General features: G+C 45.9%; 6 protein-coding genes across 9 annotated transcripts; 1 reads left to right on the plus strand and 5 right to left on the minus strand.

The window, feature by feature from the left end:
- Positions 1-24: 24 nt before the first annotated feature.
- Positions 25-9,203, minus strand: rnft2 (ring finger protein, transmembrane 2). Of its 4 annotated transcripts, XM_085910425.1 has the most exons (11): positions 6,359-7,996; positions 6,190-6,276; positions 5,185-5,705; positions 4,683-4,759; positions 4,300-4,400; positions 3,887-4,040; positions 2,443-2,592; positions 1,514-1,579; positions 1,168-1,269; positions 834-977; positions 25-643 (listed from the first exon to the last, which is right to left on the minus strand). In XM_085910425.1, the coding sequence occupies exons 2-10, from the start codon at positions 6,234-6,236 to the stop codon at positions 843-845; spliced, it is 1,353 nt and encodes a 450-aa protein (XP_085766551.1). In that variant the 5' UTR covers positions 6,237-6,276; positions 6,359-7,996; the 3' UTR covers positions 25-643; positions 834-842. The 4 variants fall into 4 exon arrangements, with proteins under 4 accessions (XP_085766551.1, XP_085766550.1, XP_085766549.1 ...); XM_085910424.1 differs by lacking the exon at positions 6,359-7,996 and adding an exon at positions 9,035-9,203 and having other exon boundaries at positions 25-977; XM_085910423.1 differs by having other exon boundaries at positions 25-977.
- spring1 (SREBF pathway regulator in golgi 1) lies at positions 6,550-8,889 on the plus strand. Its single transcript, XM_085910432.1, has 5 exons — positions 6,550-7,225; positions 7,414-7,570; positions 7,655-7,806; positions 7,913-8,026; positions 8,139-8,889. The coding sequence occupies exons 1-5, from the start codon at positions 7,130-7,132 to the stop codon at positions 8,220-8,222; spliced, it is 603 nt and encodes a 200-aa protein (XP_085766558.1). The 5' UTR covers positions 6,550-7,129; the 3' UTR covers positions 8,223-8,889.
- A 502-nt stretch (positions 9,204-9,705) lies between the features above and the next one.
- On the minus strand, positions 9,706-11,700 carry LOC147058304 (uncharacterized). Its single transcript, XM_085910793.1, has 3 exons — positions 11,620-11,700; positions 11,025-11,161; positions 9,706-10,772 (listed from the first exon to the last, which is right to left on the minus strand). Exons 1-3 carry the CDS (start codon positions 11,651-11,653, stop codon positions 10,353-10,355), a joined length of 591 nt encoding a protein of 196 aa, XP_085766919.1. The 5' UTR covers positions 11,654-11,700; the 3' UTR covers positions 9,706-10,352.
- A 468-nt stretch (positions 11,701-12,168) lies between these two features.
- Positions 12,169-17,830, minus strand: castor1 (cytosolic arginine sensor for mTORC1 subunit 1). The gene is made up of 9 exons (XM_085910429.1): positions 17,562-17,830; positions 15,697-15,767; positions 15,228-15,424; positions 14,827-14,962; positions 14,531-14,654; positions 14,006-14,122; positions 13,754-13,836; positions 13,589-13,683; positions 12,169-12,383 (listed from the first exon to the last, which is right to left on the minus strand). The coding sequence occupies exons 1-9, from the start codon at positions 17,672-17,674 to the stop codon at positions 12,312-12,314; spliced, it is 1,008 nt and encodes a 335-aa protein (XP_085766555.1). The 5' UTR covers positions 17,675-17,830; the 3' UTR covers positions 12,169-12,311.
- A 689-nt stretch (positions 17,831-18,519) lies between these two features.
- LOC147058306 (uncharacterized) lies at positions 18,520-20,403 on the minus strand. The gene is made up of 2 exons (XM_085910428.1): positions 20,153-20,403; positions 18,520-19,810 (listed from the first exon to the last, which is right to left on the minus strand). Exons 1-2 carry the CDS (start codon positions 20,322-20,324, stop codon positions 18,729-18,731), a joined length of 1,254 nt encoding a protein of 417 aa, XP_085766554.1. The 5' UTR covers positions 20,325-20,403; the 3' UTR covers positions 18,520-18,728.
- Positions 20,404-21,092: 689 nt separating this feature from the next.
- LOC147058307 (uncharacterized) lies at positions 21,093-23,286 on the minus strand. The gene is made up of 2 exons (XM_085910427.1): positions 22,983-23,286; positions 21,093-22,437 (listed from the first exon to the last, which is right to left on the minus strand). The coding sequence occupies exons 1-2, from the start codon at positions 23,098-23,100 to the stop codon at positions 21,293-21,295; spliced, it is 1,263 nt and encodes a 420-aa protein (XP_085766553.1). The 5' UTR covers positions 23,101-23,286; the 3' UTR covers positions 21,093-21,292.
- Positions 23,287-23,926: the final 640 nt, after the last annotated feature.

The raw sequence follows: 23,926 nt of genomic DNA on the forward strand, positions 1-23,926 counted from the left end.
AATCAGCTCATCGTTGGTCAAATCGAGAATAAAAAGCTTTATTTTACGTTTTTTGTGATTGCCTTATCTGTACTCTTTCACACATCACACATAAAAAACTAACAAGAGTCAGTAAACAGATTCTTGATTTAACATCATGGGACAACTTTATGAAGTTTTTGGGGTATAAGGTGATGACTTGATTTTTTTTTATTTTGGCAAGTCCATAATCAACATTCATTACGATTTAATATTACATAATGACTTTTCAGAGAGGGGGGAGGGTTGAAGCAATTGTGGTTATCAAATCCCTGTTCCGATTACAACCAAGTTTTCACTTCCAGACACAAAGTCTGACTGACTACATTGCGACCTATATACCACCGCATACCATGAAGAGAAAAGAGAGAAACAAAAGAAAAACATAGATTTGACCAGTCTAACATGATTTGAATACAGCAATAACAAATAAATTGGAAGTTTGGAATAAATAAGTTTCCCTACCGATGAATAAGCAGTTGATGCTTAATGATTAATCGTATCCCATACTGGCCTCCTCTAATTGGGCCATTTTCTTATTGCGTTGAGACATTTCAAGACGGTGTGCTGCCATCATATCTGCTCTCAGACCACAGGTGTGTTTGTCCAATGTCTGAAAATAGTCCTGTAATCAAAGTTGACATTTAACCTCTGTTAAATTGTTTTTTTTGTTGTAAGAAAATCCACCACTTGCTGTTTCACCGATCCATTTTCCACCATCGGTCCCATTTTGATAGCTAGGCGAGATCTTGAGCCCGGAGATAATCACATCATTTATTTTAGATTTAATTTTTGGTCTGTGAGCGCTTCATCACCATGCAGCTTTAGTAGATTTGGAAGTGAGCGGAGGTGGTCCCGTCCTTCCAGCATCGGAGGGTCTCCACGACGGTGGTGCGACACAGAGGGCACGCCCTCTCCCGGTCCAACCAGGAACTCAGACACTCCTCGCAGAAAATATGCTGGCGACAAACAGAAAGAGCGCCGTCACCATTGACCAGAGAGAGAGAGAGAGAGAGAAAGAGAGAGAAAGAGAGAGAGAAAGAGAGAGAGAGCGAGAAAGAGAAAGAGAAAGAGAGAGAGAAAAAGAGAGAGAGAGAAAGAGAAAGAGAGAAAGAGAAAGAGAAAGAGAGAGAGTCTCTCTCGGTGTACCTGGCACAGGAGGGCGACGGGCTCGCGGAAACGCGTCTGGCAAAGAGCGCACACATCGCCGGCCTCGCTGCATCGCTGACTGCCGGCACGCACGCCGCAACTCTGCACGAAAAAAAAAAAAAAAAAAACCCCCAAGTGTAATGCAACTAAAAAGCGTCAAGTTCTCTGTTATTTTTCTTGCTCAAAGGTTGGTTTGACAAGACTAAAAATGTAACAGCCAACCTGTAAAACCCGATGTCAAGAAAAATTGGTTAAGATTTTGCCGGTTCATTTTGTTCCGTCACGCGACGGGAAGATTATGCGAGATAATTTTCTCAGCAAAATATCTTTTTGAATGGAAGCTCACCTGAGGGCGGCAGAGCAGGACGGCGGCCTTGCGGAGGGTCGACGCTCGGCCGCAGATGTCAAGGGACTGCGGGTGACAGACAAAAGACAAGAAGGCGGTCTTTGAGTCAGGAATGCCTCACCTTTACCTCAAAAGTGGCACTTGAGTCAAGGAGTAATAAACTTTTGGTCTCGCAATTTTACATTTCTCCACAAATGCTATTACTAAATGTCTTATTTAGAGTCAGAAGGGGGCGCCACAAGATAAAAAAAAAAAAAAAAAAGATGGAAACAGTCATTGCCTGCACTACTTCTTCACATAGCAAATGGCAAATTAATAATGAACTTGAAAAGGGCTTGTGGCCGATTTTCTATTGAAGTGCGTCTAGTCAGGGCAAAGTCACCTGTGGAGTTGATTTTTTTACACGACATTGTGGTGCGTCACCTCCGCTCCAGCTGCTCTCATCCTCCCGCGACACTCAAATACCACTATAACACTATAACCCTCCAGAGAGGGAAAAAAAAAAAAAAGCCCAGTCACGTCATGAGCAGCCATTTCTGGTCTACTCCGCCCGGTGTCCTCCCCTCATTCTGGCGAACGAGCGTGGAAAAAGGCGCCTTGGTCAGATTTGTGTGATTCATTGGCCATGAGGCAAGCGCACAAAGTTATCACCGGCCAGACAATTACATTTTGGGTTCTGACTCATCAATATTCCTGAGGAATTTGCCGCTTCATCGGTTGTTATCGTGACAGCTTCTGTTAAAGTCTATTTAAAGTCAATTCCATTTCTTTTACTAATGGAAACTTCTCCTTTCTGGGGAATTCCTTCCTGCGGATGTTGTGAGAGAACGGTGACTGTTTCTGTGAATGGCTGCGTCCCAATTGAGACGTTGATGTGTTAAGACTCAGCACCATCATCATCTTTCTTTTATGGCTAATGAGCAAAGCACCTTGCAGATGCCGTAGACGATCATGAGCGCGGCTCCTAAGAAGTAGCTGGCCGAGGGCTCTTCTCCCACGATGTACTTGTACCACAGCTGGATGGGAACCAGGGCGCGAAACAGCTGACTCAGCTCCTCGATCAGCAGGTAGAACTTTCCCTGCGAGCAAATGTGCAAAAAAACAATCAGGAACGTAAAATGAAAATAATATATCACAACAACACGGCTTCCTGAGACTTTTTTATTTTTGGAGAGTCTAATCATGATCGACAACTTAGCAAAATATAAGCAAAACGACCAAACCTAGGCTGACATTTGGCTCCTTCCGATCGTGACTCTTATCGAGCGATCTATTGACAGTACGTAGTTACTTATCGACTTGCATTTAATTGCGACGCAATTGCCGCTTTTTGTCGTGCGTCGACATCCTGTTTTGCCTTTACACTCGACGGTCTTTCATATTGTTTGTCTCTGGGCTGCGTTTTGATTTCATTTCGTGCAGATCAGAATCACGCTCTGATGTAGTGTCTTCGGGGGTTTCCACAGGGTTCAATTTTAGGGCCCCTGTTTTTTCTGCCCAGTGTTGCTCGGGTTTTGTTACCGGAGCTTTTAGAACCTTAAATAGACTGGATGAGTTTTTTTCCCACCTGTTTTCCACTCACAAATCACAACAAAGGAAGTTGTGCAAGAGGATGTCTCGCAAGGCACGTCGCCCTCTTTTTAAACATGATTCACACGCGACGTCACTTGGGCTGTCACGGTCAGCAATCGTCGAAGCGGACACCGCATCATTTTGTCATCCGCCCCCCCCCCCCAAGCTCCTGTTTTGTAGGGAAAACAGGTTCTGAGTGTTTTCTGCAGCTGAGCTTTAGGCTCCAAGCTGAAATTGTAGTACATACATGATGGAATAGATAAGCGGTAAGCGTCGTGTTCTGTATGAGTCTTCAGTACAACCAAAAATGCAAAGGGCGCATGTTTAAATGTCCTTGTAAAGTTGAGTGTTCAAAAACAGTTTTTTGTTGTTGTTGAAAATTTAGTAACGGGCGGGCATGACTTATCTGCTTGGCTCACCCAGCGTAAGCAACATATCAAATGGAAAAGGCTCATTTTGTAACATGACAAACATTCAACTCGTTAAGTGACATGTTTTCCTCTTTGGAATACTTAACCATGCCTCAGGTCAAACTAAGCATGGAATACCACGGGCATTCTTATTCCTATTCAATTAATATGTAGACAAACTTGATTTGTGTACAAATATGAAAGTTGTGGGAAAGCCCGGTGGCCCTCGTGGCACGATCGAGTCGCCGTACGATGCAGCGGAAGAAGGAAGGAAGAAAATCTGGGCTGGCCGGGAAGGTTTCATGTCATAGAGCTAGAAGTATGTTCAGATGAAAAGTGTTCGCGGAAGACATTGTCCTTTGTATTTTGACACAAGAAGTTGAACTCTCACCCTGGACTTGAACGCCAAGAGGATGCCAGGTAGAACGAGGATGAAGCATTTCAGTCCGACGGTGACAAACTTGAGGACAAAGTCGGTGATGCCCACCGCCCACATGAGGTCAAAGAAGTCAAAAGTGTCCAGATTGGGCTTGGAAAACAGGAGGCTGGAACAGGACGCACACAAACATACCATTTTTTTCCCCCTTTTACACTCCGCTCGCATGTGAGAAGGTGACACGCGCAGCAGCTGTGACAAACAATAATGTGAGCTCAACATAAAATACTCACAGGACAAAAACCAGACGGCAGCTCTGCTAAAAGAAACGACACATAAGATGGCTGAGGCGATAGAAAAAAAAAACAAATAAAAGATGAGCCTCATGAAAATGGCGGCTGAAGGCCACGCTGGCTGTCGCCGGCTACCTGTTGTAGAGCTCTTCTTGGCTAAAGGCGTAGTACACGTACGCAACGTTGCCGGAGAGGAACAGCGCCATCCACAAGGCCACCAGCACCGAGCGCTCCTCCTGAAACACGAGGGAGCCTTTGTCAAGCACGAGCGCACGCGGTCCGTTGCATCAGAGCAGCATTTAGGAAAATCGAATTCGGACCTGGGCTGTTCCGCAGCGGTTTCATTTCAGAATACATTGCGCGATTACGGGATCAAATGGTGCAAATCGTCAAGCTTCTCAAAATCTATGTTGTGAAATGTCACTCAGATGGAACAAAAAAAACAACAACAAAAAACGGCACTTTCTGTTCGATGATACTTTGGGACCATGACGAAGCGTCAGGACACGTTGTCTCACCCGCAGCGACACCTGACGCTTGAAGGTGGCATTGGCGTAAGCAAAGGTGCTGGCCATCCCCACGCAGATGGCAATACCTGGGGCACAAATGACACTCTCATCATCATCAGCGGCAGAGCTGAGCTTGAGCTGGAAGCAAAGTCAAGTGTGTGCTCGCGATCATGCTAAGTACAGAGGCTATGTGCTATCATGCTAGGTGGGAGCAGTGGTGATTTATTGCATGACGGAAAGATGTAAAATGAAAAATATAAATCAACTTTAGCTTGGGGAAAAAATAAATCTGAACATCTGAAAACATCATTCAAACTTTTAGGCTAATAAAATAACATTGGAAGAGACATTCAGCAGCTTTGGTAGAGGCCAGTGCGCAAGCAAGCATGATTGCTTGTGTGCTAACAGCACAAAGGGAGGATTGTTGTGTAAAATTCAATTCAAATAATTGAAGAATTTAAAAATCTAATTTGAGAAAAAAAAAAACATTTGTAACAGGATGAACAATTACCGAGCTTATGCTGAAAGCAGACTTTGGCCAGCAAGATGAGGATGAACGGGAAGCCCCTCTGCAGCCATGTCACCATCGTCTTCAGCTCGGAGAAGGCTGGAGCCGGCGCGGCCGGGTCCTCCGGGCCCGCCTCTTCTCGGGGGCCACGGTGGTGTCTCTCTGAGCCTGCCGCCGCTGCCGCCACCGCCGTGGCCTGTTGCAGGAGTGAGGGGGTCCCGTGCTGCAGCGGCGGTGACTGGTGAAAATGGTGGTGAGGGGGGTGAGGCAGGAAGGCTCGGCCCTCGGGCCGATGAGGGCCGCCTGCTTCCCTAGACGAAGCTGTCATCTGCATAAAGACGTCCGGGGGCGAGCCCAGCACTAAGCCGGCCGCCTGGAACTGGGCAGTGGAGACTGCGGCCGACGGAATGCCTGCCAGGCCCGAAAACATCTGCTGGGGCAATGCGGGCGAATCGGGTTTCAGACAGTCGAACGCGCCGCCTTCATCCAGACTGCTCTCGGATCCCTGGGTTTGGCTACGGTTCCTAAACGGGAAAACCAAAATTTAGGAGCTATGGCGTTTCCCCACTACATTGCAGCTGTTCACATGATTGTTTTCTTGATGATAAAACCTTACTCTCAAACCTGTGTCTATAAACCCTACTCTGAGACACTAACCCCATCTTTACAATTACATTTGGGATCCTAACATTTGCTTGAAACCCTAATTTGAACCTTACTACGAATTTACAAACTGGTTGGAACACTGACATTAGCTTGAACCCTTCATTTGGTCATTTATACTGCGCTTGAAACCCTAATCCTATCTTGGACCTCAATTTTTATAACCCCTACCCTGTCTTGAAACCCGACTGATTAAACCCTCATCTTCAGATGGAACTGACATTTGAAATCATAACCTTTCCTTAACAAGCGAACATGTGCATTTCTGGGGAAAGGGGGGGGTCCCAAATCAGCACTCTTGTATGATGAACAACATGGAGTCGAGTCAATTGTTCATTCGCTCGCCTTTCAGAGGACATGCCATCCGTGTTGCTGCTGTGTCTCCTCTGCATGGCACGGCGCTCGTCAACACACGAAGCTGCCCTAGGGACACTAACACACGGGCGAACGTTGTACATAGTCACGTTTACGGTGCTTTTTCCTTTTTAAACAAGACGTTTAATGTAGAATTTACCTTAACCTCAACGATTCCTCCTAGGGTGAATTTCATTTTAATTTCAAGTGAGCTAGCTTGTTACTTCGCTGGCAAGCTTGCCATCTTTTTTAATCAACAACTTCCGGGGTGACATCATCACCTCGACTCTCATTGACCAATCGCATTTAACGTTAATGTTTGCCGCCTCCGTGTCCGGAAGTTGCTTAGCAAACGCCGATTGCGTCAACAAATGTTATTTCCCTGTTTGGTGGACGGCGTGACAGTTTTCAGTTTGTTTTTTCATAATGTTTGTTTCTGATTTTCATCACGTTGTTCTCGCTTCCTCGAATGCAAATTGATGTGAAATGACTTCGGTGCCTCCATCATTGCGTTGTCACCCATCGACCAATCGCATTTCGACATTCATATTCACGCCGCTTCCGTGTTGTCAGGTTGTTTTGCTAACGCCAGCGGCTAAACACCAAGCATCTCGACACAAATAACTTTGTTTTTACTGCGCTCTACGTACTATTTAGTCATTTTTCATCCCACCCCTCAATTTATATTTTCCTCGGTTACGGGTTTGCACATGCTTTTCACTAAGCTACCAATTTAAGCGATCAAGCTAAAACAGGCCTGCGATTGAACATTAACATTATAATGCAAAATGGGTTAAAATGCCGATGACGCGGAACGTTCTCTTTGTAAATTCATCACCCTTGTGGGTGTGTGGCTTCACACAAACTTGCCCGCATCGAAGCGTGCACGTTTAAGGACAGGCGTTTGGATGTTTGTGGACCACGTCGAGCCATGATGGTGCTCCGGCGGCTCTTAAGGAAACGCTGGGTGCTGGGAATTGTCTTCGGATTGTCACTCATCTACTTTCTTACCAGCACGTTGAAACAGGTGCAGCAACGACACGCAAGCTTAAAAAATACGTTAACCCTCACCGTTTACAGCAAAGAAAACCAGTGGTCGTCCTTTAGCTGAGTGTGTTGAGTCGAAGGACGCCTGCTGATGACTAGGGAACATTTGAGGGTTTTTTTTTTGTCGTGTAAATGTAAAATATGTCCACTATGTGTGCGTGCGTGCAGGAGGAGCGAATCACAGGGGACCGCACCCTTCTGGAAGTGAGAGACACCGAGCGTCGAATCCCCTGGAAGGTGCGATTCAATCTGGGAAACAGCAGCCGACAGATAGGCCGCTGCCGCAACTCCATCCAGGGAAAAACGTTGCTCACCGACGAGCTGGGTGAGCATAGCAGTTGTCGTGGTGATGCCCCGACCCATCAATAAAGGCAAGAGGTGTGAAAACTTTCGCCGTCTCCTTGCCAAGGTTACGTGTGTGAGCGCAAAGACTTGCTGGTGAACGGCTGCTGCAACGTCAAGGCGCCGCGCAGCCGCCAGCACGTCTGCAAAAGCTGCCTGGCCGACGGTTGCTGTAGTGTGTACGAATATTGCGTGTCCTGCTGCCTCCGGCCGGACAAGGTGAGTATTCGTTAAACGGCAGAGTGGAAATAACCCGCTCGGCTGGTCGACACCTGACAATGTGCATCTTGAGCGGCTGCGCTTTGTCTCGTCTCCTGGCTTTCAGCAAGCCCACCTGGAGCGTTTCCTGAGCCGCGCCGCCCAGGGCTTCCAGAACCTTTTCACCGCCGTGGAGGACCTCTTTGAGCTTTGCCTGGCCAAGTGTCGCACTTCTTCGCAAGTACGGCTGTCTTTTTCTTGCTCTCGTCAGCTCGCGCCAGAGTCGCTTAAGTTCATTAGAGTTAAACGCCGCCGAGGCTTAATGCGCCAAACTGTGTTTGTGGTCCCCGCAGAGCGTCCAGCACGAGAACACGTACCGAAACCCCCAAGCCAAGTTCTGCTACGGCGAAAGTCCCCCGGAGCTCCTTCCCATCTAAACGCCAGCGCAAGAAAGACTGGTGCCGCCTTTTCAGCCGCCAAGAGGAACGACAACAAATGCGTGCTTCCTTACGTCATACACGACAGAAGCGGTCAGCTCCTGTTTGTGCGACGGAATGGCTGCATTGACTGCGCCAACCACGCGATGGCCGGCTTACGCATGTCGTCCATGCCGACTGGGCGAGCCAGGGGCATTTGGGGCCTTATTGAAGGGAAACACCCTGACCATTGGAATTTTGGGGGATACATAGTTTGACAGCTTGGTGCAAAGGAAAGGAGTGGGCTTTTAGGGAGAGAACTTTAGTAGAGATAAGTCCATTTTTTGGCAGTCGTTTAAGGGAAATAAATGGGTGAGTTTGACAAAAGGCTAAAAAAAAAAGGTTTTGACAATCTTTTTTTTCAAAAAATTGATTAATTACAACAATTTTATTTCAGTGTTTTTACTCACTAGGGTCATCTCTTTGAACTTTGGCCACATGTTTTTGTTATGTTTTTTCTGGTATTTGATCCAACATACGATTATTTCAACATACGAAGTAGGTCCCGGAACGAATTATATTCGTATGTAGAGGTTTGACAGGATTGTTGAACAGAGACTGTGATGTACCGAAGTCAAATTCCTTGTTTGGCACGCTCAAAAATGGCGAATAAAAATTCTTGAATTTTGACTGGAGTCGGAAAAGAGCCTCCAATTCATCAACATTACACACAATCACTCGGTCACACGTGAGTGGATTATTGGATATTTGAAATACTCAAATGCAGACGGACCATAGGAGCGGCTAATGGTAAATGCTAAGTTTTGACTCACCAACTCGGCTTTTTTAATCAATGGAGAGGCTACTCGACGCGGTCCGCTGTTGCAGTCGCCTCGAGAAAGTGAACAAGTCTTCAGAATTCATGCCGCCAATGAAGCCTCCTCGAGTAGTAAACGAACATTTCCCCCCCCTTGGCAACTTCCGCGTACCGCACATGCGCGAATCTTATTGGACCTCGGCGGCCACACAACCGAGCACGCACTATGTCAAAGATACTACAGACGCAAGAGAGTACACTTCGACGACAGGTTGAGTTTTTCGACCTACGTTAACAAGAAAGAGCGTTTTTGAAACACCCTTTCTACTTCAAGTTGAATGGCTGGAACCGATCAAATGGTTTCCAAGCAAAGTGGCAGACTTATTGTGTGCTTCTAGGTCGAGTCTATCAAATTGGAGTACGACACAATAATAATAATAAAAATAATTGCAAAAGTTCCAGACCGTGTTACTTTGGGATGGCGTCGGAGTCAAGCTGGTGCCGTCCGGTCCTGTGGACGGTGGAACGACCGACAACATTTACATGAGAAACAGCAAAGAAATGGTCATTTAAAAACTCTGCGCTTTAATTTAAAACAATAAATAGTGCAATAACAACACATTAAATAATCTTCATAATGAACAGTGACAAAATTGACCTCATCAGAGGAAAGTGCAAACGGTTTTGGCAACTGGACCGGATCCAACTACGGGCTGTGGCAGAGATCTGCAACCCGCAGAACCCTGCCACAACTCTTTGGGCCGTGGACCGAGGAAGACTTGTTGAGGACAAATTAGGTTCTCGTAGCAAAGCAACATGTGCAAAGGCGTCTGGCTACCTTCTGGATCCGCATTCTCACATTTATTGTCATCAAATCCGTTTTTCCCCACAACCTCAACAGATGACCGATTCCAACCCGGCTGGCTTCTGGCTTCATTTGGTTGTTCCGCAGCTTCATCAGACCATTTGGCTGGGCCAGACAAGTGGACAGTTCCTGGATGACTGGATCCGGAACAGTAGACTCGCCTCCAGTTTTGACGTGCAGCTGCACCATCTACTACATCACCGGCCCGGGAAAGGTCGAAAGGAAGGTTTTCAACCGGCTAACCTCTGCACCCTTGGCATTTTTTTTTTTGTCTGGCTACCTTTTGGAGCCAGAGCCTGGTCAAAGCTCTGCATCCTAATGACAGTTTGGCCTTCAGGCACGTCAGGTGGTCAGTGTCAGTTCTGGACCCAATCAGGTTTTCTCCCACAAGCGGAGCATAGCGCGATAATCAGCACGAGAAGCGATCCCGGGACCTCCTCCGGCTGGATTTCAGGGCCCTGACGGTTCTTCACTTGATGCGATTGTCACACGGGCCCCACATCACCCTCAGGTCCCTGTTGACATCTGCCACCCAGTTTTTCAGGCCTGCGATGACTTTCCAACCATAGGACTTCTTGGCCCAACCGTGATTGTGGGTCTCGTGTGGAGGCTCCGCTGTCGCCAGCTCCACATTCGGCTGGACTTGGTGGGCCAAGTTCATTGATATGTCTCTTGAGTACAAAAGATTCCCCATGACTTGGTCGAGCGGCTCGGCGACCTTCCAGGGGTTGCCCCAGTCTTCCTTCTGGTACTTTTCCACCTTGGTGAGATGCAGTTGGAACAGCACGTTCTTGGCGTAGATATCCTGAAGTAGCTCAGAGACGTTGGAGCCCCTCACGGTGTAGTCGAGGCCTTTGGGAGGCTCGCCGCTTAGGCCGTGGAAGAGCATCTGTGAGGGGGGGGGGGGCAGAAGGATGAGGGCACGTTCCCTGATAGCAAAACGACCCAAAGCTTCTTTTCGTAGCCTTTGCAAAAGTCAGGGAACACGCGTCGATATTGTCCGAGGCTTTCTAGTTTCTGACCATCTTTTTTTTCTAATGGCATCAACATCCCGCAGAAACAGAAATCTACCTCGCCAAGTTCAAATGAAAAGGAGCGAAAAAACGAGGATAGCGAGTGGCCAGACACTGAATGCACTTACGTATTCGTCGAGCAGGTGCGCAGTTTGGGCGCCGAGCGTGTTGACGATGTTGATGAGGGCGAGGAAGTTGTCATGGCAAGAGATGTCGGCCAGTGGGGCCGGGCGACATTCTGGCACCAACAACGCAACCAACAGCGCTGAGCACAAAAGGACAAATTTAGGACTTGAGTCCAGAGCCAACTTGCAATGCACAGACAGTCCAAGTTATTTCATTGAAAGATGAACAGTAAAGAGATCGGAGGGGGGAATTGTGAAACACTGAAAAGTCGCTTTGGAGTCTCCGATTTGGGCCGAATAATTCAACGAGCGGCCGGATTTAGCAAAAAAACAATCAATGGCGTAGCCTGGCTGTTGTGTCGCTATTGAGAGCAATTTCACGTGAGGCCCCTCACACAATTTTTCAAAAATATTCCCATAAAAAAAAAAAAGAAACATTTTGAAACAGTTTTGGTGTGTAAATCCTGTCGGATAAAACACGATTATTAAGAAACGGAACTTTGGTGCAAATTTCAAGTCCTTCAGCAATGTTTGAATGAACTTGAAGTTGTGCAAAGCAGAAAAAGGCAAAAGCCAATGAAATGAAGATGAATATTACCAAAGTGCAGCAGTCTTTTCAGCGCAGAGGCCATGGCGGATCTCCTTTATGTTGCTCCTCACTTGCGCCGTGTGTCTTTTTATCAGCGAGCATCCTCATACCTTCATCATCACCGGCATCATCATCAACTCCCACAACTGACACATATGGAAAAGTTCAGCCTTGCAACACGTGTCAAGCGTCCGTTTGACTGACACATCAGCGACGTCCGCCCGCCCTTGCAGCACCAAAATTTACTCGCAAATCCAAAAATAGGCCCAGAGCCCCAAAACAAAACGTTGCGTCACTTTTTCTTTGACTTTTTTTTGTGACGTCGTCACAGACGAGCAGCGGCAACGGCAAAAGTCGTCACGCTCATCTTTGAGACATTTTTAACACTCTTGAGAAGTGTGTGTGTGTGGGGGGGGAAGAAAGAAGCTTTCAAATTTCCAAACATTATATTTTCATGAGCATGATATTGCGCAACAGTCCAGTGAATACAAAAGTATCCGAGGTGATATTCACTCAAATCAAACATTTGTGCAAGTTATTGACCTGTTACAGGTGTTGTTGTTTCTTGAATTTTGTCTTGTTTTGTTTTACTTCCTTCCAAAATGCTGACCCATTAAGAAGACACGTTGTTGCCTGAGGTGTTGAGAAAAAAAACGGAGAAAAGTGCTTGTGGCATCCCAAGGGGCTCAGGAGGTCAGGGCTCAGCTGGTGGTCAGGTCCATCCGCTGCTTGTGCAGCACGTCGCTTACACGAGCGATGTCCTCCTCGGGGACCTAAAACACACTCACACACACATGCACACACACACACATACACGATGATTTCATTTTGTTTTGGGCTCAAAACCAGACGCACATTTGACGGCTTTGAAAAACAATGTTCTACTTTTGAAACGCCTGTCTTCACATCCTAGCCATAAAGCCTTCACCTCACTTGTAATTTCAAAGCCTGAACCCGTCTTGAAAGTCCAATCCTTGGTCAGACAGCTTGAAACCTTTTTGATCCAGTCCAACAAAAAGTGCGAGGATTTGACTGCTTTCAAACACTTTGTTCTTTTGTATTTGTTTATCTTAACAACCAATCGGCAAAAATGGGCCAGACAATAGGTGGAAAAAAAGGAAATGATTTTTATGTGTTATTGTGTAAAAAAAAAAAAGGCCAACTTTCAAAAGAGCTAATATCAGCTCATGCTTCACTATTCAGTTCAAAACCATACCAATTCCGAGCGTCTGCGGAAACACAGCCAAACAGGGTCAAAGGTCACGGGTAACACACCACTTTACTCTTTCAATTCAGTAGAAGTAAAAAAATACACTTGACTAATCCGTCAATTAGTTTCCTTCGCTTGTATTTGATTTGTAATCGTGGATGACGAGATAACGTGACTCACGTGCGCTAGTCTATTATTTCCTTTTTGAGTCTTTTGGGAAGCACACGGTGAGAAAAAAACGAAACAGGGCTTTGCGTTGGGAAAAAAATCAAAGACAATTTCTGTAAAAAACAAACAAACAAAAAAACAATTTAAAGTAAAATCAGGTGAACGTGCATTTCCGTAATCATTAATGGCTATTGAGCAGACCGACTTGGTTTTGAAAGATCAGGGACAATTGAAATAAAAAGAGATTAACAAACGTATGGCTTTTTTCAACATCAAAGTCTTAACGTAAGCGTCTCAAAGCATCAAAGACATAAATAACATGAAATAGAACCTCGCTTTATTGACATCCAAGACTAGTTCGCCTTCAATGAACTATAGCTCCTTGGTTTTGCTCAAATTAAGCAAATGGCATGAAAAAGGTTTTTGGCAAACAACTTCCCAACATAAACATCAAAGACAGCTGAGCATTTTCTTTCCGCTTGTCACGGTCAGGTGAGTCAATGGTGCGAAAACGCGACCGCTTTACTCACACATGACAAAGCGGATGGAATCCTTTGTGAGTCACATGGAATGAGGATTGGTCACCAGGTGTCCACTCACCAAAGCGTGGTCGAAACTGAAGGTGCTGATGTAGTAGGCGGAGATGTCGCAGTCGGCCAGCGGCTGTGAGATCTGGGCCACGATGCCGCACTCGTCTGAAAGCAGCCACAACGACACGTCTCGGGTGGGGCACGTGGAGACCGGGGCAAGAGAGCGGTCACTCACCGAAGCCGAGGGGTTGTCCTCCGATTCGTACCATTCGCCACAGTTCCCCGGACGAGCTGGTGAAGAGGAGGTCGGCGGGGAAACTGGGGCATCCAAGAATCGTTTTGAGTCGAGTGGGCAAAGATCAAAGAGTTTTTAGAAACATCTAAGACAACTTTTAGACCTTGAGGCACATAGCACCGTGTCAAAGACACTGTCGTCAATGAACCAAGCGGCGGCTTTTGTCCTTGACATCACGACCACGGTGCTTACCGTCTTTGAGTGTCCGTGTCCATGACGAGCGAGACGTAACCGTCAATCAAGGAGAAGGAGAAAAACTTGATCCGCTCCAAGTCTGAGCCGGGAGACAGCACCTCGTCATCTTTGGGGCTAGGCAAAGACAAACATGACTTGGTAACCTGCCGTCAAATTTGTTGACCAGGTTTACTTTGCAACATGAAAAACGTTTCCTGGACTACACCTTGAAAAGTTGTGCTTAGCAACATGCAACTTGAAGCTAACACGAGTAGAGTCTTATTAAGAAAGAAATATCTCTGCCATTTTGGTTTCAAGCAAGAACCAGGCTCAAAAATTTGCTAATTTTATCTATGATATATTTGGTATGATAGCTGGATTTTTTTTTAAATTATAATCTAACCCCACAAGACCCCCAAAAAAGGTCTCCAGTTGCCATGTCATCAAAGACATAAAAAGTCCAAATATAATCCGTTTTTCAAGAATTAGTGCTACAGTGCCACCTTGTGTCGCAACCACAGCACTGCAGCCCATCTGTCTGACCTGCCAGAGTAGAAGAGCACGTCGATGAGCGTGGTGGCGATGGAGGGCAGGGTGTCGGGGTCCAGGGACATGACGCAGTAGCGGTTCTGAGGAATGAGCACCGGCTGAAGACCGGCCTGTGGGGCTGCAAGCAAAGGAGGTCACGTGCTTTCCGTTGGGATATTCATAGATGACATAACCACTCGGAAGCTGCATCATCAAGCAAACTTGAGGGAGCATTCCATCGTGTGCTTTTGTCTTTGTATTTAATAAAAAAAAATGGAACGAAAGCAAGTAGGTTTGGCATACAGACTCACCTTGTTTCGCGTTCTTGTGCTGGCCGTCGGCGACGTCGCAGCCGCGGACGAGGAGCGACTCTCCTCCAACTTCGCGGAAGATGTTGAACTCCTCCTCCAGAGTGGCCACCACCACCGGCAGGTCCTTCTCTCTCACCTGAAACCCATTTGATCTTTCAATAAGTATATCTTCCTGCCTTTTTATAACTGTGACATTTTTTAACACAAAGAATTGTTTTCTCTACAATGCAACTCTCTGCAAAGACTTGCATATAAAAAAGACTTTTCAAAACCAATCAAAAGTGAATTCCTCTTTGGTAGTTATGTTTTGAGTTTTTTTTTTTTTTTTGCCTAAAGGATTTCACGCCCTGCCCTTTGTCGTGGTCACATGTCGTTTTGGAGGCACAAAAGTGCGGACTGACCAGGACAAAGTCGGTCTGGTAGGTGGACAGCATGAAGACGGAGACGTGGCGGCGGGCCAGCGGCGCGATGACCGACTCGGCAATCTTGGTGACGCCCGGCGCCTGTGAGCCGGGCGAGGCGGCGACGGCGTCGGAGAGCACGTTGAGCGGCAGCCACACTGAACCCTCTGCCTGAAGTTGCGACGAGGCCTCCAGTTCTGCCCGCCAAAGCCATCAGTCAACATTCGCCATTGAAATGCACATCTCATCACTGAGGAGATGCACACAATGACAATACTGACGTGCGCATTTCAATGAGAAACGGATCGTAAATTTAAAAAAGGGTTTCCCAATCTGGTTTGTCAATGAAAGGAATAAAGAATATTCAAGAGAACCATGCAAATGACGCGTAGCAGCAATAAAGACAATAATATGACTGTGCCCGTTGATTGGAATACACAGGCTAAAAGTGAAGTGTTGTTCTCTCTACCTTTGAAGCCCTCCTCATCCAACAAGACCGTGTAGTTCTCGGGGGTCTCCGTCATACTGAAGAACTTGCATCTGAAAGCAGGATTTGGGATTTTTTTTTCAACGTAAATGACAATCAAAATACACAGTGTAGGCGGACACATGCACACACACACACTTCTGTGACGATGATCAAATGGCAAAAATCAGAAGCTCGTAAAACTGTTCAAATATTTCATATAGACGAATGGTAACAAAAATTTCAAGAAATATTATAATATATATATATATAATAAATATATATAACCCTAACCCTATATTTGTTTTTAAAGTGATGACAATTTGCAATTTTAGTTTTGACATATGAAGCTTAATTTGCTTTCGCGGGCCACATCAAATGATGTGGCAGGCCATATCTGGCCCTGGGTCCTTGAGTTTGACATAAGTGTGCTGGGTGTTCACTCCAAACCAACAAACTTGACAGCCAAGAATCCCAAATAAACATGAACATTGTAAAATGGACAGACTCTTTTTCCGTAGGCTTAAAAAGCAGGATGGAAAATGTCACATTCAATCAACAGCAGAAAAACGAGACTGAGATTGAAATATTTCCTGTTTTGCTCTCCTTCCTTAAAATTACAGTCAAGTTAAATACTGTGCCACCATCTAGTGGCCAACGGTTGAATTACATCACTTTACTGGAACCTGTGATCAAGAAGACAAAATATTAAGCCCAAAAGATTCCATGAAACAAATGTGTCCAACTGTGAACCACCAGGCTGCGACTGCGTGAGGCTCAACTATACTTGCAAAACCTTTGCTGATAAAAGTGAATAACGCTGACAGCCGACTGGCCTACCGAGCAGAGGGGATATCCACCAATTGTTGCAGGCTTTGACGCTGGAAACAGCTAAAAGAAAACCATTCGTGTGGCCTCAATTGTTTTGGGAGGTGGGGGGGGGGGGGGTCTCTCTCTGCGAGCCCCACCCTGCTGTTCTCGCGCTGCCCGACTAACCGAGCGACTGCTGACTCGGTCACATTTGTTTTTTTGTTGGCTTTAGGACCGACATAAGATTGACTTAGTTGTTCCTCTTCTATTGGTGTCTACTTTATATGCATGTATATTACCACTTCTATTCATTTATTTTGGTTTACTGTTTTTATCATCTTTGTAGTTATATAATTGGTATAATTAAAGCACGTTGTTAGAGCTGCGCCTATTATGAAATGCGCTCCATAAACAAAGTTATAAGTCAATAATACCTCAAAAATGTGCAAAAAAAATACTTTGTGAATATGAAATCTCCGTAAGAGAAATAAAAGCCCAACAAAAATGCAAATGTATACAAAACAAGTAATAGTCGTGGAGCCTTCATTAACGAATAAAGGCGCGTGCATTGTACTATCACGTTTAAGCGGTTCTGATTGGCCCATCATTAGCTCAATGCCCACGACAGCCAATAGGACTCGGTGGGCGTGGCTTCAACGACGAGCAGATGTGCAACCTGCTAAAACTGCTGCAATGGCAACCACTAAGTAATAGGAAACGTAAACCTCCCTTCAAAAAAATAAGGCTATTAGGATCGTCAAGTGGATCCACCAAAGTTTATCTTGCTTGGGAAAACATGCCTTGAAAGTTCAACTAAAGCGATGAGCTAGAGGTGGGTGAGAATACAATTTCCCCCAGCGCAGGCCATCGTTGCTCTCGCCTCGACGTTGCCTCATAAAAACAGCAAATGTCATCACACGCATTGCATTCTTAGATGGCGGTGCCAGTGGCCTCTAACCTGGTGCATCAAGCGAAACTGGTCCATTTGTCGACATGACGCGTTGAAGGCGTCGCCAAATATGCAAAATGACGTAATTTCTCAATGAGCCCCCGTTTACCGTGTCCGTCGGCGGAGGAAGATTAGCTTGATGAGCGGATGCGTGAAGTTCGACAAGCCGCTCTTGTTGATGCTGGTGACCCGCAGCCGGTGGTCCAGAATGTGCAGCTCCATGTCCAAACGCGAGTCAGCCACAACTTACTCAACGCACACCAACTGAGGACCAAAACCATCCGAGAAGCCCAACCCCGCACAACTCCTCAACACACGCGCCCGTTTCTCCGATTCTTAAAGCGACAACGTAGCATTTTGCGAAATTGCAGATTCGTGTAAAAAAAGAAAAAGATCAGTACCCAAGAAAGTGCCCCCAGAAAGTTTTGCTTCAACTCCTGTTGTAAAGTCAAAGAACAGACTATACGCTATACCCGTTTTGATGATTTGGTAAAATCGGACCTGACGCATCATGTTGCCGTTGTAATGATGGTATAATGCCGCTCGCTTGCCGTAGCAAGAAGCGAAGCTCCCGGCAGCCATATTGCATTGCCACACCCGCTAAGAACGCTGAAAAGATTGCTTCCTCTGCTGCGTTTTCATTTATGTGTTGTCTGTGCGGCAAGAAAAAAAAAAAAGCCACAGTGCGTGGTCCTCCTCCCAATAAGTCTGGGAGAAGAAAATAATTTCTCTCTCTGCGAGTGGCACACAAAGATGAGTCTTGGACATCAAGATTGGCACATCAGGAGAATGTGCACAGACACACTCGCTGGTCACTTTATTAGGTACACCTTAATGCATACAGCCAACAAAAGAGGCTCTTGGAAAATATTTTTATGTCACAACTTGTTCTGGTGGCCATTGTAGCAGGCAGACGTTTTGCTACAACTAAAGGGTTTTTTACCCCCAAGTGTGTTTGTGCATGTGTATGCTCAAAGAGAAGCTGTGAGCAAATGTGTAGCCGCAAAGCGAGCAGCTGAAGGGTCTTTCGCTCGTGTGGACAAGGCGGACCTCAAATCCATTCATTGCCAATCCAATCTTTTCAAAGGTAATGTTGGAAATGATGTTGCACAGTTTCAGGATTACAGTTTGCAAGACCTTAATGGTTGAAACTATGAAGAAGGTTAGTGAGGTTTCTCGCTCTCTTTGCAGCAGAGCTCGTATCCCGTGACCAGCTGGAGGTTACCGCACGGTGCCGATTGTTGCTCGTTTGAAAGCAGACAATGCAGCGAAAGCTTTATTCCAAGTTGTGTTTCCGCATGTGTATTGTCAAACTGCACTTCTTGAAATAGCTTTTGTCGCAAATGGAGCAAGTAAAGGGTTTTTCTCCCGTGTGCGTCCTCATGTGTGCGACAACGTGGGCCCTTTGGGAGAAGATTTTACCGCACACTGTGCAACTGAAAGGTTTCTCTCCCGTGTGCGTCCGCGTGTGGACATTTAAAGAGAACCTGTGGGCAAAGGTATCGCCGCAAGTGGAGCAGCGGAAAGGTTTTTCCCCAGTGTGTTTCCGCATGTGCACGCTCAAGGAGAACTTGTGAGCAAACGCGTCGCCACAAACCGCACAACAAAATGGTTTCTCTCCCGTGTGCGTCCTCATGTGTTTAACCATGTTTGGCTTTTGGGGGAAGCGTTTGCCGCAAATGGAGCAACAAAAGGGTTTTTCTCCTGTGTGCGTCTGCATGTGTGCATTCAAACTGTGCTTGTAAGAATAGCTTTCACTGCATAGTGAGCAGGCAAAGGGTTTTTCTCCCGTGTGCGTTGCCATGTGAGCAGTCAAAGAGACTTTCTGAGTAAATTCCTCACTGCAAACTGAGCAACTAAAGGGTTTTTCCCCTGTGTGCATTCTCATGTGTTTTTTCACATGTTCTTTTCGAGCAAACGTTTTACCGCAAACTGAACAGGTAAAACTTTTTCTACCTGTGCCACATCTCCTTTCAGTCGAGTCGTTTTCCGAGGACAGGAAGCGTTTGCCGTCCCCTCGGCAGTCTGCATCGCTCAGCGATTCTCCTGTGTCCCCGGTGTCCGACAGCAAAGAGAAGAGTTTATGTGCTTGCGGTTCTCTACGACGCTCTCCACTTGGAACGCGAAGGAGATTGCGAGGCGACGACCCACCGGGGAGTTGCTCGTCTTCGCTCTTCACCACCACCACCTTGAACGGAAACTCGCTGAGGTCGGCCTCTTCTACTTCTTCCTTCACACGGGAGGACCGTGGCGCCTCCTCTTCCTCTTTGACGGGAGGTGAGCGCCTGTCCGACGCTAACAGTGCATCTGGAAGGACTTGACCTTTTCCGACCGTGGCTCGTCGTTGATCCAATCTCGCTGCGGACAAATGAAAGTTGCAACCAGTTGTCGGTCTGTTTCCTTCACTCGCAGACAGTGAAATGCGACCAGTCCAAATCAAATGCGGCAAGTTCTATACATAGAAAATCTAGGCTGTCAAAACAGTAGTTAACTAATTGCACCTGCACAATGAAACTCGAGAGACATTGAGAAGAAAGAAAAGCACATCAAGTCACACATGATAAATATGGGGAGGGGGGGGGGGGGGGACATGTTGCTTTGCTGCCAAAATCCAGACATGGTCAACATTGATGTTTGGCGTCACGCAAACGAGTTATAAACTGCTTTCTATTTCTGCCAGTACACAAAACGTGACCAGACCTTGGATGTGAGCTTTCGGGCAAACGTCGCCCAGTTGCCGCTGTCGCTCGTTCTCCTCTCTGGCACGATAAAGTTGCTCCTCGTACGACGCGACGGTGCTTTCGAACAGGCCGAAGATTTCGTCAGCGGCTGCAATAAGTCGCTTTCTCACCAACTCTTTCAACATTTTCATGTTGGTTTTCGCCCTGTTTCACAACCTTTTCACGTTCCTACGTGTCGCCGTGATGTTATTTTTTATTTTTTTATTTTGCGTTCTTCTAACGCTAATGTATGTGCGCATGCGCATGAAGGGAATCATTTTTAAAGGCATCTACGGTGGGCTTCGAGGGACAAAATCCAAAACACGGCGGCCGTCATGTGTACATAAGCACCGGAACATTATGCATATCATTAGAACAACAACGGCACTCGCTCGCGAGTGTGACAAAAGATCCTAGTCCGAATTCTTACAATTGTGGGTAAATATCGCATGTAAAAATCCTATAGTGCATGCATGAATAGCGATTTGCTGGCATTAAGATGGGCACGTTATAAATCCCTAAAATTGTTGTCTCCATGATAAAATCCAGACAATAAAGAATTATGGTGCCGAGGAATGTGAGAAACCTTGACATAGTGGGTTGTGGCTTCATAATTGGCTGAGAAATGTAAAATGCCAGATGAATCCTGCGAGGAAAAAAAAAATGGTGTCCCGTTCCACGAAAAATAGGGGCAACAACCCTAACCAAAATGTTGGCCTTGTTATGATGCGTTACAAAATAAAGCATTTTGATGATGCTGCAGTGTGTCTTTTTGTTCGTCTCTGTGTGCCTCAAAATGAAGTTTTATTTCAAGATGAAAGGGAAAGTTGCAAAAATGTTGTCAGAATCTGAACAGACTCTATTTCAGACTCTTCATTTCAAAGACTGTACATCAAGATAAACAAAATATTTGAGGCAGGACTTTTTAATGACATAAAATACAGCAACAACAAACTAGGATACATGGATCGAAATCAGATGCAAAATGCTTTAACATTGTAATGTGTCTGGTCAAGATAACGGAAAATGTTTTCATCAATTATTTGAAACAAATAATAAATACTGATCAGACTAAGATGGCCCTGAGAGCTACACTCTAACAATTAATTCAATCGACTATTTAGTCCGTCCAATGTTTGACTGCAAGCGGTTTTTGTCTGTTATGTTTACGCATGTGTGCCACCAAAATGCTCTTCTTCAAGAAGGTCTGGTCACAAACTGAGCAAGTTAAAGATTTTTCTTTGGCGTGGGCCCTCTGGTGTCTACTCATAGCTGACTTGTGAGAAAAGTTTTTCCCGCAAAGCGAACACGTGAAAGGTTTTTCTCCGGTGTGTCTTCTCATGTGCGCCACCAGATTTTCTTTGCGAGCAAAGCTTTCGCCGCAAACGGAGCACGTGAAAGGTTTTTCTCCGGTGTGTGTCCGCATGTGTGAATTCAAACTGTGCTTATAGGAAAGGCTTTCGCCACAAATGGAGCAAGTGAAAGGTTTTTCTCCCGTATGCGTCGCTGTGTGCGCAATTAACGAGACCTTGCGAGCAAACCTCTCGCCGCAAACCGAGCAGCTAAAGGGTTTTTCTCCCGTATGCGTCCTCATGTGTTTTGTCAGGTCCGACTTATAAGAAAAGTTTTTCTCACAAACGGAGCAGGTGAAAGGTTTTTCTCCGGTGTGCGTCGCCGTGTGTGCTATCAAAGTGGCCTTGTGAGCAAATTTTTCTCCACAAACTGAGCAACTGTGCGGTTTTTCTCCCGTGTGCGTTTTCATGTGTTTATTCAAGTAATCTTTAATCAAATAGACTTTGCCGCAAACTGAGCAAGTGAAAGGATTTTCTGCGGCGTGCGTTACTTTGTGAACGATCAACTCAACCTTTTCTGCAAATGTTTGACCGCAAAGGGAACAGCCAAAAGGTTTTTCGGCGGCGTGGCCTTTCATGTGGCGATCGGCGTCCGCCTCAGTGAAGTTTTCGCCACAAACCGAGCAGATAAAATCGCCGTCGTGCGCGTAAGCTCCCACCTCTGTTGTGTCATTTTCATTTCCGTCGCTGGGCAAAGGTTCATCTGCACCTTCGTCTGCTCGCGCTTCATCCGGACTTTCGTCCTCCCTGTCGCATTCTGTCTTCACCACGACGACATTCAGTGGCAGCCGGCTGACGTCAAACTCCTCATCTTCCTCCTTGACGCTGAGCATCTCTGGGTGGTCGGTTTCCTCGTTGACGTGCGGCTTCAACGGACGCCCCTGCTTCCAACCGGAGCCCCCCTCTTGATGATCTGCCTCGCACAAGCCAGGCAAATGAATTATCTTGGAATGTTTTAACTTGACAACTACATTAAAATACGGTGAAATGATGACGTAATACAAACGCAGATGGCATTTTTTTCGGTCGGCTGAAGGTGGACGAATTCAATTTGTCTTTCATTTTATGAATACGTGAAGTATCTTTTTTTTTTGTTCCCCCAAAGTTCAACGTGTGATTTAATGACGGAACTAGCAATTTGTGTTCTCTGTCGCTCTCTCTTTGTTTGATAGAAATGCAACACATAATCCAGAACAAAACAATAACAGCAACCTCCCTTGTTTTATTTGGTTGTGCATGTTTCATGTGGGAAAGAGTGGAAAAGTAAAACGGTTCCTCTGGATGTCGGGCGGCTCAATGCCGCCTGCCTGTTACAGGTCAATCCGGGTACTCGGATAGACTACAAGATTGGAGCCCGACTGGTTGCTAGTGGAGATGATTTCATGCATGATGTTGAGCATCCGTGTGGTGTGGAAGTAACATTAACTATGTACAGACTCTGAACGTGCAGACACTGACCTTGGTTGTACAAGACGAGCGGAGGCGAGGAAATGTCCAGATGTCGCTGCTTCTCTTCGCTTGCTCCACAAGGTCGCTCTACACCCTCCTCCTTCTGATTCTCCCCGTAGGACGCCATGTTTCTTGCAAATTGCCCAAACTTTGTTGCTTGTTTGTTTGATGTTTTTGTCTCCCAACAAAATCACGCCACGATTCGACCCGCGGTGAGAGACTTCCGTCTGCTAGCTTAGTCTTCTTCTGCTATTATGGTGGATCGCAAGCAACTTGGAGTGCATTACCGCCACCTTGTGAAACGGAGTGTGGGTCAAGCCATCCCAATCATCTAGTACAACATTCAATGTGTGACTCAAACTAAAGTCGTGTGTGCTATTCCTCATGAAAATGAGGTAAAGCCCGTTTGGACCTCAATGCGTGTCATGTGTCTGCTTGAAAAAAAAAAAAAAATTCTCTACAAAGTGCGTAATTGCGGGGCTTTGCGTTCTCGGAATTGTGACAGTGGAGAAATATGGACAGAGAATTGGGTCAAAAAAGTGAGGAGTCATTTATCACCATTTGCATTGGCGCCATCTCGGACATCTGCAGCTCCTTCAATTATTCAGGTAGCTCGAGCAAAAGAACGTCACTATTATCTAAGTAAGCTCTCTAAAGTGTGAGTTTCCTTCTGGTTTGATGTGCAGCAATTCAGAAATAAATGTAAACTGAGCCCAGAAAACTGGTGTACATTTTCCAGAGAATGATAATAGTGCGTTTCTACTTTGGGCCATCGGATGGTTGCACATGAACTGAATTTGGAAAAGAAAAAACAGGCTAACAAGATTAGGAAGTGAGTGAATGTCTCAATCATTTCTGGTACAGAATTATTTCAATTCTGGGGTACATTTTTGGTTTTGGAAAATTTGAATTTGCTTAATTTGAAGATGGGAAGGTGCACTGTTGATGACGGT

This window comes from Syngnathus leptorhynchus, chromosome 4, assembly GCF_054491065.1.
Source record: "Syngnathus leptorhynchus isolate UIUO chromosome 4, UIUO_Slep, whole genome shotgun sequence".
Classification (NCBI taxonomy): domain Eukaryota; kingdom Metazoa; phylum Chordata; class Actinopteri; order Syngnathiformes; family Syngnathidae; genus Syngnathus; species Syngnathus leptorhynchus.